The sequence below is a fragment of the Pholcus phalangioides genome, unplaced genomic scaffold (genome assembly GCF_987345545.1).
Source record: "Pholcus phalangioides strain wild (caught in Gottingen) unplaced genomic scaffold, Ppha-v1.0 ptg000021l_1, whole genome shotgun sequence".
Taxonomy (NCBI): Eukaryota; Metazoa; Arthropoda; class Arachnida; order Araneae; family Pholcidae; genus Pholcus; species Pholcus phalangioides.
The window spans coordinates 4,409,658-4,425,908 of record NW_028301614.1 but is presented as its reverse complement, the minus strand read 5'-3'; the positions used below and the strand labels follow the sequence as shown (position 1 = coordinate 4,425,908).

The window sequence follows — 16,251 nt, the reverse complement described above, 5'->3', positions numbered from 1 at the left end:
TAACTTTGACTGTATGTATAATTGTCTTTAAAAATGTATAACTTTGTTTCCTTAATGCTGTTCCATTCATCTCGTGTCTGTGCGTTAAAATATAATTGTACAGTATGCTGTCACCATGACTCCCACAGCGGCAGTGTTAACAGGGCCCAAGAAGATTCTTATCATTTTTTGGTTTTTTTCCACACTATAAATTCCTGTATGGAGAATCCCAATAGACGGATGTGGGGGCCATGACTGTTGCCACCTTTGAAACTTACTCTGAAAAATTGAATACATAAATACCTATCTCTCTATTTCAAAAAAAAAATGAATAAATGAAATAAAATAATTCAAAAGATTTTTCATCGCAATCGGTTTGAATCCATTCATATTAAAAGCGAAACCTTGTAATTTCTACATTTTCCACCCAAAACAAAAAATATACTGCCACTTAAATAGTTTTTTTATCTACACCAGGCTGCTCTACTTATAAATCTTCGGAACATGCCAAGAAAGAAAGTTGCCGACCTTGCAACTGATCATTACTTGAAAAACGAAATATATATATTACCTTAGAAAAATAAGTTTATCTTATAATTATATATATATATTCAGATTTAAAATGAATACTCATTACGTATTTTAACATTTCCTTTGGTGACACTGAAAAAAAACGCACACAATAATCCCTGATGAAGTTTTGAATAAATCCCTCTCAGAGAGAGAGAGTTGCCTGCGCAGTGTTTTCGATATTTTTTATTCATCCACGTGCTAAACGGTAAACAACAAGAAGAAGAAGAACAAGCTTGAACGTTTGCGTGCGTGACATAAGAAAGTGTTCATCCCTTGCGGCCAATACTGAATCCCGTTCTGCATTTCAATCACAGCCGTGTGTTTGATTTACATGAGCCCGTTTGCTGTCATCAAGAGTTCTTGACACCGTTAGATCGTCCGTTCTTACTTTTTCCTTTCGGAGAGAGCCAGGGTTTTTCTTTTTTTCCCGCTTCTTTATCACCAACACGTTGGCCAAGAAACCGTTTCTTATTCTTTTTGAATTATACGTGAATGTGACTTATTATCCTTTTAGGATACAGTTGAATCGATTAACCACCGGCTCGTGCACCCAATTTTTGTTGTTACCGGTTCGTATATACGGGCTTGGTAGCCTCGGGTTGTGTTATCATTGTGATTTTTGTTTCGTCACATGATGTCCAGACACGGAAACAAATATGCTAAAAAGCCACGTACATTATGGGACCGATAGACTGGGCGTATGTGATAAAGAGTACTTGGTAAAAGAATTTGAAAAAAATTGGTATGTTTGTAGTTCGGGTTAGTATGAGTCAACCATTTCGAAAAACCTTATTCTTTTCACGTTTTCTTTTACTGGAATTAACTGCTAATATTCAGGCTGTATTTGATCATCAAGATACAAATAAAATACAATGACTGATACAAAATCCTTTTCTTGAAAAGTGCAATTCATTAATTTTTTTATTCTGCTTATACAAATCTAAAACACGTGTGTTCTAAAAATACAAAAATACTTCACAGTCTACTATTTTCCCATTTAGATCATCTAATCAATGACAATGAATATTCTTATAGTATCCGACATTTGCAATAAACCCAGATTAATGGTAGGAAAAGCAAAAGCGACATCAATGAGATTCTCGAACCATCTCCAATGTAGTTAGTTCGTAAAATACTGGGGATCTTAAATTGCAGAGGCCAGACGGGGTTCCAAGGGGTTCCGTTCGGCCGTGAAAGATGTTAAAAAATACGTGGTCAATAGTAAAAGGCTGAACGTGTTTTCTTCATAAAAACACAGGAAATTGGGATCCTTACAATCGAAATGCATAGCAATTATCGCCAAAAAATGTCAAAGAAAAATTTTAAAAATAAGTATGGTTGCTGCTATCGCTAAAAATGCTTAAAAATCACCAATAGCGGGAAACAAGGAACTGCGTTGCCTCACAATTGATTAAAATGTAATTTAGCAACAAAAAAAAAACGTATATGTTTGATAAATATGTGAAATTAATATATCTTTGACTATAATTAATTATGATAATTAAGATAACAATTATCATCACGTAAATCACAGTCTCAATCTTCGATTTCAGTAAAGAGTATAATTCTGTAAGACTAGTTGAAAGACGGGATATTTTTATTAAATATTCGAGACAGCCAAAATTACGGGAATGTCTCGTAAAATACGGGTCGTATGGTCACTGAATTTATCCCAGTTTCTAACCCGCTAATGGCAGAAATACTACATATCTGGCTAGCGGACTGAAAAGCTTGCGCATCTCCTGATTTAAAGTACATTTAAGAATTTTCCGGAATCTTTGACTCGAATTTCATGATCGGCGTGCTGGAAAATACGGGTACTCTTGGTACTCGTTTGTTTCCCGGCTTGCCGGCTAGTGTGGGGGGAATATGGTACAAGTTTTTTACTGGTGCCGAAGCCGAAATAAAATTTACATCTTGCCGAATGATTGCACGAATGCTTCCTTCCCACCCCCCCCCCCCTACTTTCGGGGACCGAGAATTAGGGCAAAATGCACATCCTGGACAAAACAAAAACTTGTCGTGATGCTTCAATGGAATCTGATCTTGATTTGATGATCACGTCCTTCCGTTTTTAAATGATCTCTCACGACATATTCATGATCTCGTCGGGGATATTTGTTTTCTCCTCTCACGACCGTAACTAGTCAGTCACGCGTGTGATCAGTTTTACGTTTTCCAAGCAATGAAAGTAATGGAGAAAGTGATTCTCTTTTCTGATACGGATATTGCGCTACTATATCCTTGGTGTTTTCCACTTAGATGTGTCTACCTTGCCCGATTCTGGAAACAAATTCACGCGTGAATGCGTCGACGCACATCATTACTTAGAGAGAGTGTTTAGAAATTCACTATATATTTACTTTCTTTAATTTAATTCTTCTTTTTTTTTCTTTTTTTTTTTGTTGGAGCAGAACACAATGAATAGACGGTTATAAATTGCTTATTCGAAAACAAAACACTTGTTCCTTTTCTCTCTTAATCTTGCTTCATGCATATTACTTGCCGGAACATTACAAAACGAACTACTTACATATTTGCGACAGACGTAATCGACTGTCGGGTATTTTTTATATAGATAAAAATGACTGTGTACAAAGGTTTCGACCTATAAGACAAAATTAATGTCATTTGTACAGGGTGCACACATAGCAAACAGGACGTATGGCATTTTACTGGCGAACCATTGATCCTAGAGGTGTTCTTCCAATTGGAAAGTTTCCAAATAACGTATGGTACTCATATATGTCTTTCATGTTTCAAAGGGTTGTAATAGTTATTAAAATAAAAAATTAACTTTTTATATAGTATCCGTGCGTCTCAAAAACCCAATTAGAAAGATGTGTCCCTGTCTCTCCTAATGCAAACGAAAAAAATTACATGTTTCTAAGTGCAATATTCATTGAGATATTCTCGAATCGAAAAACGGAGAGAGTATGGAATGCATTTGGAACTGGTTTTTTTTTTCCCAACTCTCCTCCGTTTTTCGAATACCTTGGTGAATGTTGCATTTAGAAAACTGGGTAGATAGATAGAACCGCTCACAACCCCGGACTGACGCAAAGCGCCTTACTTCCGTTACCTCGAAATAGGCAGTGCTGTGTCTGAAAAAGTTAGCAAGGATTTTTAGTGGTGGCTCCCCTTGCCCCGTGCTCGCAAGTATCGAATCGCTCGCGTCGTTCTCCCCATGAAGACAACCATCAACGATGCAACGTACAAGCCATTTGACTAAAATGGGTAGCTGAACCTAATGACTAGGGAGAAAAATTACACGTGCGCCGAGTGGCACATAAGAGCCGGAGACCCCAGCTTGGGATTTCAAAAGAAGTTGGACTTGTGGGCAAGAAGAAAAGACTTGTGGGGCAAGTAAGAAGAAGCTGGCATGTTGAAGTGGGAGAGAAAACGGTCTAAATACACAATGTATACCAAATGTATATACAGTGCCTCCACCGTGACGGGAAACGTCTCCTTCCACAGAACTGTGGGCAGTTTTGTTTCCCTTTCCTTTTACGGAATATACACATACAGAAAACACACAGAGCCTCCATTGCGACGAGAATAATCAAACAGAGCCTCTGTTGACAGTGCTGGGCATTCACATTTGAATTACTTAGAAAAGTGGAAATTTTTCTGTTGGAAACATGAATATATTATGACATATCTAAGTAATTTTTCTAATTGCATGTACACCACTACCACCACCACTGGAGAACTGGAGAAACCGCGAGGACACCCGATTTGAGTTCGGAGTTCTACAAATACCAATTTCCTACCCTTATGTACATAATACCGTACCAAGAGGTCGAAAAATATGGATAGGAACGGTTTTTGGTACTGAAATGGTGTTTTTGATGGTAAGGGTAGGAAATTGGGTATTTGTAGAACTCCGGCCTATCCGGCTTTCCTGTTATCCGGTCCGCCCTTCCGCAATGTTAGGGTGTGAACATAGTGCGTCCGTATTTCCGATTCTGGAAACCCGCGTCGACTCCGATTGGTAAAAAACCGAATTTCAGGCTAAAAAAAGTTGAAATTCGGGTTTTTAACAAATCGGAGACGACGCGAGTTTCAGAATCGAAAGCACGCGTGCAATATAATCGCACTCTTACGCCGGATAGTCCGGATTCTACCGTATATCTGTAGTATCAACGATCCGCCAGTAAAATGCCATGCGTATTCTTATAATAGTGGGAATCTCTTTTGAATCGCATTATTTCATAATTCATCTTTCGTTACAACTGAAATAGCGAAACTTGAATCTGATGAAAGTTACCTCTACAGCAGGGGTCTTCAAACTTTCCGGGCCAAACCAAAAACTTCCATGAAGCCCGTGGGCTATTAAGCCATACTGTGGTATTTAACTGTTAAGATGGTATACAGATTCGTAAGAATTTAATCAATGTACAGTGCGTGTTACAACGGATGGACGAACGGGCCCCAAATTAGTGAAAAATTTCTCTGAAGTTTATCCTTGAATTCATTCTGATTTATTTGGCTTTTTATCGTGTTCAAGCATTTCTTGAAAAAGTATGAATTTTCAACAATTCTGAAAACTTTTTTCTCTCGCGGTTCTGCGTTTTTCTTTCTTTTGTTGCTTGGTTTTAAAATTACTCATGAAATTTTTTATGAAAATTTATAATTGTGAACTTTTTTTCGCACAAAACTCTGAAACTATTTATAATTTCCTAATTATTTTCCTCAAGAAATCTGAAACTAACTATAAAACTAATTAGGAAATCATTTCTGAGAGTGATTGTAAAATACTTTCTAAAACTAATCATGAAATAATTTCTACAAGTAATCATAGAAATAGTCACTTGCACAAAAGAATAATTAGACTGATTACCAATGATTATTGTACTCCCTCACTACAACTTTTCCATTCTCTAAACATATTACCTCTTCGACATCTCTATTTCTTCAAATCAATAGTTATTTTATATAAAAAACAACATTCTTTACCTTTGAACACCTTTCGTTCTTCTGCAAGAATCAACTCCACCTATTTACTCCCTAGAATCTATAAAACGATTGGTAAGAAACATTTTTCATATCTTATCCCTAAATTCTATAACTCTTTGCCTGATCAACTCCTTAACAATAATACTTCGTTATTAGTTTTAAAAGAAAAAAGTAAAATGCTACCTGTTTTCAATAAATAATATTGAAGAGATTTTTAGGATGAATTTCCCACCTATTTCATCTTTTCCTCAAATGAAAAGAAAAAATGGTAATTTTTTTCTCCCCTTTTTTCTGTATTCCTCATTTCTGACTAATAAAGTATTGTATAAAGTTAAAAAAATAATTTCTAAAATAATCATGAACTTATTTCTAAAAGTGATTATGAAACTGTTTCTCTCGGATTCAATCTCAACCTATTTCTAAAAGCAAGTCAGAAATTATTTATTTTGACAACTCTAAGATTTCTTTCCTTAAACCCTGAACGAAATGATTGTATGATTTTATAAAAAATTTTCGTTCAATGATTCTGAAATTATTCCTTTCCACAATTATATCTGAAATACTTTGAAAATAGCTCTAAAAGTATTTTCTTTAGAAATTATATCTCAAATGTATTGGAAATTCGGCACTTCTGAAACTATTTCTTCAATCAAGGTCGATTCTTATTCTTTTATTCTCTTCTTATTCTTTTATTCTCTTCTTATTCTTTTATTCTCTTCTTATTCTTTTATTCTCTTCTTATTCTTTTATTCTCTTAATTCTGTTGTTATTAAAACTTTATGGATGCCGAATTTCCCACTCGAAGTAGTGTACGAAATTAAGGGTCCTCAAATGTGTAGCCCAAACACTCTTTTTCGAATTCGTTAGGACGACGCTCTTAACCCTTTAGGTCAGAATGACGAGATATCTCGGCTCTATAAAAGCCTCTTATTTTGGCATTGACAAGCCCAGAAATTTTTCAAAAATTCTTTCTTAATGGAGAACTCCCCCAAAGCAGAATATTTAGCACTGTTCTGCGACGAGCCCTCAGCTAACTGGAAATGTTCTGGGGTAAAAATCCCTATTCAGGTAATAGTGTTTTTTGCACTTTTTTTTAAATTCTTCCAAATTGTTCTGCAATAGCGGTAATTGTTCTGCGACGTACGTCGCAGATTTTGACACATTCTGCTTTAGGGGTGAACTCTTCCCTATACCCCTCTGTTTTCACGTCCTGAAAATCGGAAGAAAGCCTACTTCATTAAAAAATATATGACATTTTGAAGGAGGGTTTAGTGATGCTGCTTAAAGGGTTAATGTCATAGGCGGAGATAGACTTGGAAGTCTGGGGGGACAAGGTCATTATTGCTGGGGGGCACGATGATGATGATGATGTCAATTCATATATACACATATACATTAGATCTTCCCACTCCACTTTTGACGCTGGGGGGGGGGGGCAGTGCCCCCACGGCCCCCCCCCCCTCGTATCTCCGCTCATGGTTAATGTACATGTATCAAAAGCATATAGAGATACAATTATAAATAAATACATCAGTACAGCTCTTAATGACCAGCGAACTTTAACGAATCTTAATTGTAATAAAACGCATAGTAAGTAAATACTTTGAAATTTTGTGTAATTTAGTCAATTAAAATTGTTTTACACAGAATTGTAGAATAATATGTGAGTCATTGTTTAGTGAAGGTATTCAAAAAAATCAAAACTCCTCATTTATATCGAATTCGCAATTGCAAATTATTGTGTTTTGATATGAGAACGAAAATTCGTTATTTCATTCTATAATTACAGTGAAAACTCGATAGAACTAAGAAAAAATAACGCTATTGAGAGATAATCGTTATAACGAGAGTCAGCAGTTTAACATTAGACCAGGCATCTTTAACCTGTTACTCGCGAGCACCGTGAGTGTGTTCTTCCTTTGATGATGGATACAGGCAGTGCCCGTGATTATATGAAAAGTTTGAAGACCTCTTCATTAGACTAAGGCATTTACAAAGAAGACTTGAAAAAAAGTTGTAGTAGAAAGGTTTATCGTTACAAGGAGTATTCTTGTAGCGAGATTTCACTGTAGTTATAATATTTTAGTATACGAGTTGGGTCCTGTTTGGTTCTTAAAATTGGTTCAAGATTGGTCAATACGTGAAGATTTGCATATTTCAGATTGTAGATTTCAATCTTATTGAGGAACCTATTTTTTTTGCATGCAACTAATTTTACCCTTTCCGCAGCGTAGTAGAAATCAGTAAACCCCCCCCCCCCCCGCAAAATGGCATGTTTTTTTTAATGATGCGGTAGGCTTTTTCCGATTTTTAGCAGGTGGAAGGTTTGGGGGGCTTTGGAAAAACGTTCCATTGAATGCTCCATGTGGAAATACTATTAAAAATATTTATCCGTTGATTTAATTCAAATTTTTACCATATACAGTCAAATCTCGTTATAACGGACTCCACGAGACCGTAGAAATAATTTCGTTACAAAGGAATTCCAGGTTTTTCGATTGTTCCTACGTAAACTTATCTGGGGGATTAGAAAAGTGTTCGTTAAAACTAAATTTTCGCTACAACGTCACTCGTTAAAACGGCATTCAACTGTATATTTCACTGTGTATGGGTACAACAGAAATGACGAAATGACCACAAAAAAAAAAAAAAAAAGATTGCTACTGCAGGGAGTCCCACATCGAGGGATTAGCGCACCAACCTCTCGGTGAGTGTTAAAAAAAAAAAAATTTCGTTCGGAATCGGCAATAAATTGTGGGTTCCGGTCTAATTAGCCCTCACGTACAGTGAATGCTCGTAGTACGACAAAAATGATCATTGCGTATTGCTATCTTATGTTGATTCAAAATTTTATGTATCTTCGATACTTAATTTTTTTACAAATTTTCAAAACAACATTAAAAACAGCTTGCACGCATAGTAAAATAGCATGACATCAATGAAATTGATTCAAAATAAAGGAAACTGTTCAGTTCATGAAATGACGAAAAATATTTGTGAGGTTCATTCATAAATACTTGGGTTATAAAAAAAATTTAATTTCCAAAATTTAATTTCCAAAATTTAATTTTCAAAAAGATTAAGTCGATAAAATCTTAGTATTTTTCATCATTTTTAGAACTACACTTTTATTGTTTTAATCTTTTTTTTTTATGTAATTGCATTGATTTCATGCAATTTTATCATGTGCACAAGCTGTTTTTGATCAGTTTTTTTTTAAAAAATTATAAAAAACTAAGTATTAGTGATATGTAAAAATTTGTACTGGCATAGGATAGCATATACAATCAAATTTATGTGGTAAAAAATTTTAATAAATTAATGTATATAAATATTATTTTCAATAATATTTCTACTGACAAAATTTTTTTCCATGTTAAAAAAGTTAAATAAATTTTAAGGAAACATTAAATGAAATTTAAAAATCACACGTTTATCAATAGATTTAGGTGTAATTTATGAGCATACGATCCTTTAAGTTTTGGTAACAAACCTGCATACACTGTGAAAAAAAATTCATTCATCAAGTTTTTTGCAATCGTGTTTCGAATATTACAAAATGAATTAATGAATTTAGCCTAAAACTGGACAAAAAAAAATGACTTTTCCCTAGAAAATGACATAGGTAGTCCAAAATTTAGTATTGTTTTCAGCACGTTGAGACCCTTTCTATCAAAAAATTTTATTAAAATTCACTCCAATATCATTTGGTGGAAAAAATGATAAGAAAGATAGAGCTATATTAAGGTTTCCTACTCTATTTTTTGGTAGTATTTTTATCACAGTAATAAATTTGTGAAAAATTTGATTTACTTCAAAATTTGATTTTACTTTCCTTAATGTAATTTTACTTCCATAATGTAAAAAAATTTTCTCAGTATCCTTGCAAAAGTAACCATCCTCCTAAACTTTGAAGTTCAAAATATTTAAATTTTTAGAGAGTGTTAAGAAAAATATTATACGTATTTTCCATACTCACCGCTAGTACCGTTAACGCAGTTCGTGCCATTGGTAACTGGATGACCATTGTGTCCATTCGTCTGGCTGGTACCGTTCACGTAAGACATTATCACAAAAAAATCTGTATTATCCGATGTCTCTATTATATTATTGCCGAGTGGAAGAAAAAGAACTTCACTATAAGGAGATCACGGAGAGAGAGAGAGAGTTATCTTATATAGCGGATTGTGACCCTTACTCCCCGATTCAATCACTTTATCCGCTTTATATATAAATGCTTGTCTTTTTTTCCCACCCAACTGGCCATTACACCTGGGCCGAGGTTACCAAACCACACAAACAACAAAAAATTGAGGGGAAAAAAATACATACATACAATCATTAGCAGAAATTTAAAAATCGTGGGGGGAAAAAGAAATGAAAGTCGCCATATCGTGAGAAAAATCTCGCCAAGTTCAGGTAAAAGATTGTTCTTTTCTTTCACCTCTTTCTTTGATCACTGTCTGGTATCGCACTAGCGCCAAAGTATTAACCTTCCGGTACAAAACATCCGGATAAAACGCAATTCAAGGAAGCGTGATGTTGTAGAGATTTGCAACTTTCACATTATACGAAAACAAATGATAGATATTTTTAAGCCAGTTATATTGATAGAGAAGTTATTGCTTTATAATGATGCAGAGCTAACCATGGGGGTTATGGGGAGTAATATAAGTTTGAAAATATAACTTACACTGCTTTTGCGTTAGTTTTGGTTTAAATATTTATGAATATTGAATTCACTGTCATAATGTTTTTAATTATCACTGGACAACAAATTTTGACAAAGTTTTGCGTCCAAAATAAAATTAGTCATTTCGTATGTAATTGGTGTCCACACGAATTTGCCCATAAAAATACTTGGATTAACTCAGTTTTCTCTGAAACGGCCCATTTAATACACATATAATGAGATAATACAATTCATTGAAACGCAAAATAAGTACACAGAAAACAAAATAAGAATAGGAAAAAAAAACCAGCATAAATATGTATAAACTTCACCAATGTATCTGTGGTGTTTGGTCAGAACATGATATTTCCAAAAAATGGCTTTTTGATTTAAAGGTAATTACAACTAACTAATGCAACTCTTGCTAATTATAATTAACTAATGCAACTCTTGCTAATTATAACTAACTAATGCAACTCTTGCTAATTATAACTAACTAATGTAACTCTTGCTAATTATAACTAACTAGTGCAACTCTTGCTAATTATAACTAATTAATGCAACTCTTGCTAATTATAACTAATTAATGCAACTCTTGCTAATTATAACTAACTAATGCACAAGGCTAAACAACATGTTGATGTATGGTATTTTCATTTGTATTTATGTGTATGCTTTATTTTGGAGTTTTAAGTGACAACGAAAACACTTATACCTCGAAACTGTGATTTTGGAGTTATCATGTTCTGACCGAACACTACACAGATATAAAGACACAACATTTTAATATACATAAAAACACAACCTTTTAATATACATAAAAACACAACCTTTTAATATACATAAAAACACAACCTTTTAATATACATAAAAACACAACCTTTTAATATACATAAAAACACAACCTTTTAATATACATAAAAACACAACTAAAATACATAGAAACAGAACAAAAATTCATAGGAACGCAAATATGTTACAGCACAATTTATCGGCATCTGACACGTACTTCGTTTTGCATTGCGATTGTACTGGACGTAAGGAGCATCTCGTACAATTATTTGTTCAACAGTAGTCATCCAACATCAGGTTGACCATTTGCACTGGTAACATTGTTTCATGGTCCTTACCTCTCTTTTCACCATACAATAATACTTATAAAGCACTTTTTAACTATCAACAGGGAAATAATATCTCCAAAACGAGAGCCAATAAAACTTTTTCATGGCGATATCCGTGTTCAGCAGGTCAAAACCATTCGGCATTGTATATTTTCATTTCTGACGCAATTTCATTGTTGTCTAATATTATGAATTCGATGAAGTTTCACCATTTGGAATGTGTCTACGGTGTTTTGTATCCATTTAGTGGAAACATAGGTTTATCTCTATGTGATCATACTCCCTTTCACGTGTATTAGAACAATCTGACCCTTTATGATTCACACTACAAAAATTTATTTTTCTTCTTTTTTTTACCAATACCGATGTAAATAAGTACCGTTAGCATATTTTTAAAATAAAAGATACATTAACAAAACAAATTAATGGAGTTGATGCACAATTCTCCATGCCAGCACAATAATGGCTTCCCGTGCTTTCCAATGGGAAAAATTCCCTGCCTCTTTTTTTTAAAGGAATATTCAATTTAACTTTTCTCTATTCACTTTATGCCCTCAATTTGTATCGCCTCAATTTAGTGTGATTTTATAATCACACTATTTTTATCTTATATTATTGTCTTTTTTATTATTATAATCTTTTTATTCAAATATTCATACTTTCAAATGTTTCTAACAACTGGCTGTTGCGAAGATGAATTTTTGGAACGAGAGAAGATTCAACTGCCTTTGCGAGGAATCGAGCCCACGTCCTTTCACTTTCCGGGTGGACACCTTAGACCACTAGACTACGAAGGCAACGAACCTCTTACTCTTTTCTTGGATCTCGTGCACACCGAAAGGAACCGTACATGGACGGCCGGACCTGACTCAGGTCAAGCACACAACTGCTGACGCTGCCACCAGATGGCAACTTATAAAAGGATGACGTCACTTTCCGTCATTCATTCATAAGTTTTTAACTGGCTGTCGCGAAGATGAATTTCATGCGAATTCACACTTTCGCATAGAAACTTTACAAAAAGATCAAAAACTGCCACAAATTAAAAAAGTCAAAAATGCAGAGATTCGAAATCGCATAAGTGATGAGCAAGTGGGTGCATCTGGTTCTTGAGGTTCCGGTGTAAGAGGGGAAACTTTTCACTTGTATATATAAGTAAATAGAGTACGATGGTTCAATTCTAAAAACTCTTATGATTCAGCTCATCTATCTGATGAGCTGAATCATAAGAATTTTTAGAATTAAAATAAGAGTTTTAGCTTTAGCTCATCAGATAGATGAGCTGAATCTAAATTACAGCTCCAGAAAGATGTATTGATTCTTATATAGCAGTGATTGTTAACCAGGGATGCGGGAAAGCATTTTTAGGGGTGCGAGATGGAGAATGAAAAAGTAACACGATAGCTGATTATATTCCTGAAAATTGAAATGGTGCAAAATATTGAATTTTTCATTAAAAAAAACACGAATCATACCTATCATTTTGTCACCTCATTTTTTAGCTTTCGCTCGTAGAAATGTGTTGCGCGAAATTTGAATGTCTCCAATTTCAAAGAGATTTATAAAACGCACTTAGATGCAGTTTCCAGATGCTTTTTTTTTTAGTTTCTTTTCCCGTTGAGATTCATTTTTTTTTTTAACTGAATATTAATGATGATAATTTAATAAAACCAAATATTTCATTTAAATGTGCTCGTATTTAAATGGAATTTCAACTCTAAATGGAATATTTAGAGGAATTTCCATGTGCTCAGTTGGAACCATTACCAAAGCTAAGGAAGGCAGCTTTGCAAACACTTTTACCATTCTCTAGTCTTTTGGAATATGGGGTTTTCATCACTTTTTCTTGTGAACACAACAACCACAAATAGCTTGAATTTAGGTGATGATGTGCAGGTAGACTTTTCAAAGAAAGAACCTTAATTTCAAAATTTCATTTAACATAGAAAAGAAACATGTTAGTCACTATAAAGCGACATGTACAGTTTTTACAATTTACAATTTTAATTTTGTCGCGTTCATTTTTTCTTCAATAAATTTATTTTGCAATTTAGAACAGGGGTTTCCAACATAAAAGCTTTCGTCGAACTCTTATGGATATGACACTATTCCGAAGAACCCTTGATGGCAGTGTTCTCAAAGTGTGTGTCGCGGCGTTTAGGGACGTCACCAACCATTGTCAGAGGCGTCACAGAGAGCTGGGGGGGGGGATATTGATTTCTGTGCCTATTTATGCTTTGAAGTGGTTCTTTTATATGGGAAGATATCTATCAAACTATTCTGGGGAGTCCCCTTCCCTGCCCTTCCCTAGTTTCGGCCCTGTCTATGCCTACCTTGGGATAGAGTTCAATGTGCTTTCTTCTTGTGGGGGTTTTATGCATGGCCGTCTCAACATTATGGGTGACCTAGTATGGGTTCCCTGAGCAAAGTGATGTTCTGTGGTCCCATACTTGTATGTAAGCAAAGAGTAACAGCTTACATATTTACACTCGAATATCTACTCGGGTCGGGAGAAAAAACTACTACAATTACCACTTTCACTGTTGATTGGTCATCCGAATTGGTCTGAATTTGTTAAAATATTTTTTACACTTTTTCGTCAAAATGCAAAATAAAGAAAAGCACCTGTAACAAGACCTTCTTCTTTGTTTTATTTTCAAGTTCACCGGTTTCCAAAATCTTTTAGGGATCCCCGACGTTTGATTCCGCGGAACCTCAAAAAAGCTCTCACGGAATCCCAGGGTTCCGCGAAACACCAGTTAGAAATCTATGATTTAGAGGATTAATGTGTTTCAAGTTTGAATTTTTTATAACAAAAAAATTATTTACAAAAAGCTAAATTTTCAACTATGTGACAAGTTGAATTGCACCGGGGAGTACGGGACGGAAAAAAGGCCAAGAACCACTTTGACCTTTCCCACACCCCGCTTTCCATCTCAGTGAGATTTCGACGCGTTCCCGGAGGATGGGTGTTCCGGAAATTTTATTAAACATCTCCAAACCAATAAATAAAAATACTTTATATATATGCGTACAGATTCACACGTATTCAAAACTCGGCAATGAGCGGATCATAATATACTATAAAAATGAAATTAAAAAAACAAATTAACTATAAAATCAACATTATAGTCTTCCGAAAGTTCCATCCGAAGACGGTGGTTAAGAACCACTGCTATAAAGTATTTATTAATTTAAAGAAAAAGACAATGTGATAATGAACACGTTAACCTTCACCTCCTTATATCGTCACATGCACACATATATTACGATACTCCATTGTTTGTTTTTTTACACCAGAGGAAATGACAGACAAAAATTATATGCATATTACAAGTAATGTATTTTATTTTCTATTTCAAACATCCCATAAACTTGTAGACGCCCTATTCCATAAAACAATCATAATTAGAGTATAATTGTGCTATTATATGGATATTATGATTCTCCTTCCATGGCTTTTAAGGATGAACTCTATTGACACGAGGGAAATGAATCGGCGGAAAAAAAAACATGCTTTTAACTGAAAACACAAGTTGTTTGCTTTGTTTTAGTATTCAATATTCCATATTATTATTGTTGTTTCAATATTAGAATTGTTATCTCATTTCGAGACAACTCCTTTTAACTCCTTTATTCCACGTAAATTGTACGTAGGCAAAATCAATAAAAATATGCCAGCTACGTAGGCGCGGGGCCCGAGTGGCGTGGTGGTAAGATGCTCGTCTACCACCGTGAAGATTGCTGTCACGGTCCCGGGTTCGAACCCAAGGGAGGAGAATATAGATAAGATATTTTCCCTAACGAACTTGAGGCGACCACCGATACACAGCGCCTTCATTTCTAACCCATCTCATAATGACCGTAAATAGCGATATGGTTAGAGTTGGTGTTTGGTGAAGTAGTAGCTACACGATTGAGTCAATTAGTCTTGTCACATTACTACCACCAGCTTACGGCTATCATAACCAGCAGCTGAATCATACATGCTCAGCCCATTTTACGCGAGAAATGTATCCCTGGCAGACACATCTCGTGTGGCCCTACGCTTAAAACTAATTTGTAAAAATGAAGTAAGCGGCACACATGTGAACAGATCTCTGAAATAATCCGCGGTGCAGTTACCATCACTCAAGTAATCCGTGGCACATTTGCAAATTTTAAGTGACCTGCGGCGCTTTTCCAGATCCCTAAAGTGGTACATCCCCATGGTACATTTCCACATCACTCAGGTAAGCCGAATAAATTAAGTGTATTAGTAACTCACCCGCGGCACAGCTCCAGATCACTCAAGCGGGTCACGACACATTTACAGATCACTTAAGTGACCAGCAGCGCTATCCCAGATCACTTAATTAAATGGTCCACGACCCGTTTTCGAACAAATGAAGTGCCCCGCACTCTCTTGCCGTCCTAAGAGCATCACGGGCCTCCGAGCGAATGATTACTTGACTATGAAATTGTGCCTTTCGATTCTGAATTCGAAAACTTTGGGCCACGTTTCATTGCCATGAGGTTCTTCTGCAATTGAGGACTCCGAGCCGTGCCTGGGTGGGCAGCCATGTATTAGAACAGCGCTGCTTTTTCGAACATTTTTAGTCATATTACATGTCGCATAACCATTCTGGAAGAGTCCATACTCCCCAGAACCGACAATCGAAATTTATCGAGCGACATTGTCGGCGATTATAGATTCATAACCATTACTGTTAAAAGTGTCATCTAGAAATATTACTGAGGCGGAAAATGTCACGATGGCATTTCTCAGACGGTATAAGTACCATCGCCAGCTTTCAACAACGACGGCGGAGTGCTTCTTTCTCTCAGAGATTTGGATCCATCAAATCCAAACGCTTAATAAAATGTGGCTGTTGGAAAAAAAGACAGTGGCTCGCAAAAACTTTTATCACCCGCGACTCCCACGCCCGCTTCAAATCTTGTTTATAA

General features: G+C 35.3%; 1 protein-coding gene across 1 annotated transcript in view; it reads right to left on the bottom strand.

The window, feature by feature from the left end:
- Positions 1-9,874, bottom strand: part of LOC149070522 (acetoacetyl-CoA synthetase-like) — a 48,892-nt gene extending 39,018 nt beyond the window's left edge. Inside the window, exon 1 of the mRNA XM_089249024.1 lies at positions 9,491-9,874. Within this exon, the coding sequence (XP_089105150.1) occupies positions 9,491-9,578 (88 nt within the window). The 5' untranslated portion in view covers positions 9,579-9,874. The remainder of the gene's footprint in view (positions 1-9,490) is intronic.
- Between the last annotated feature and the right edge of the window lie 6,377 nt (positions 9,875-16,251).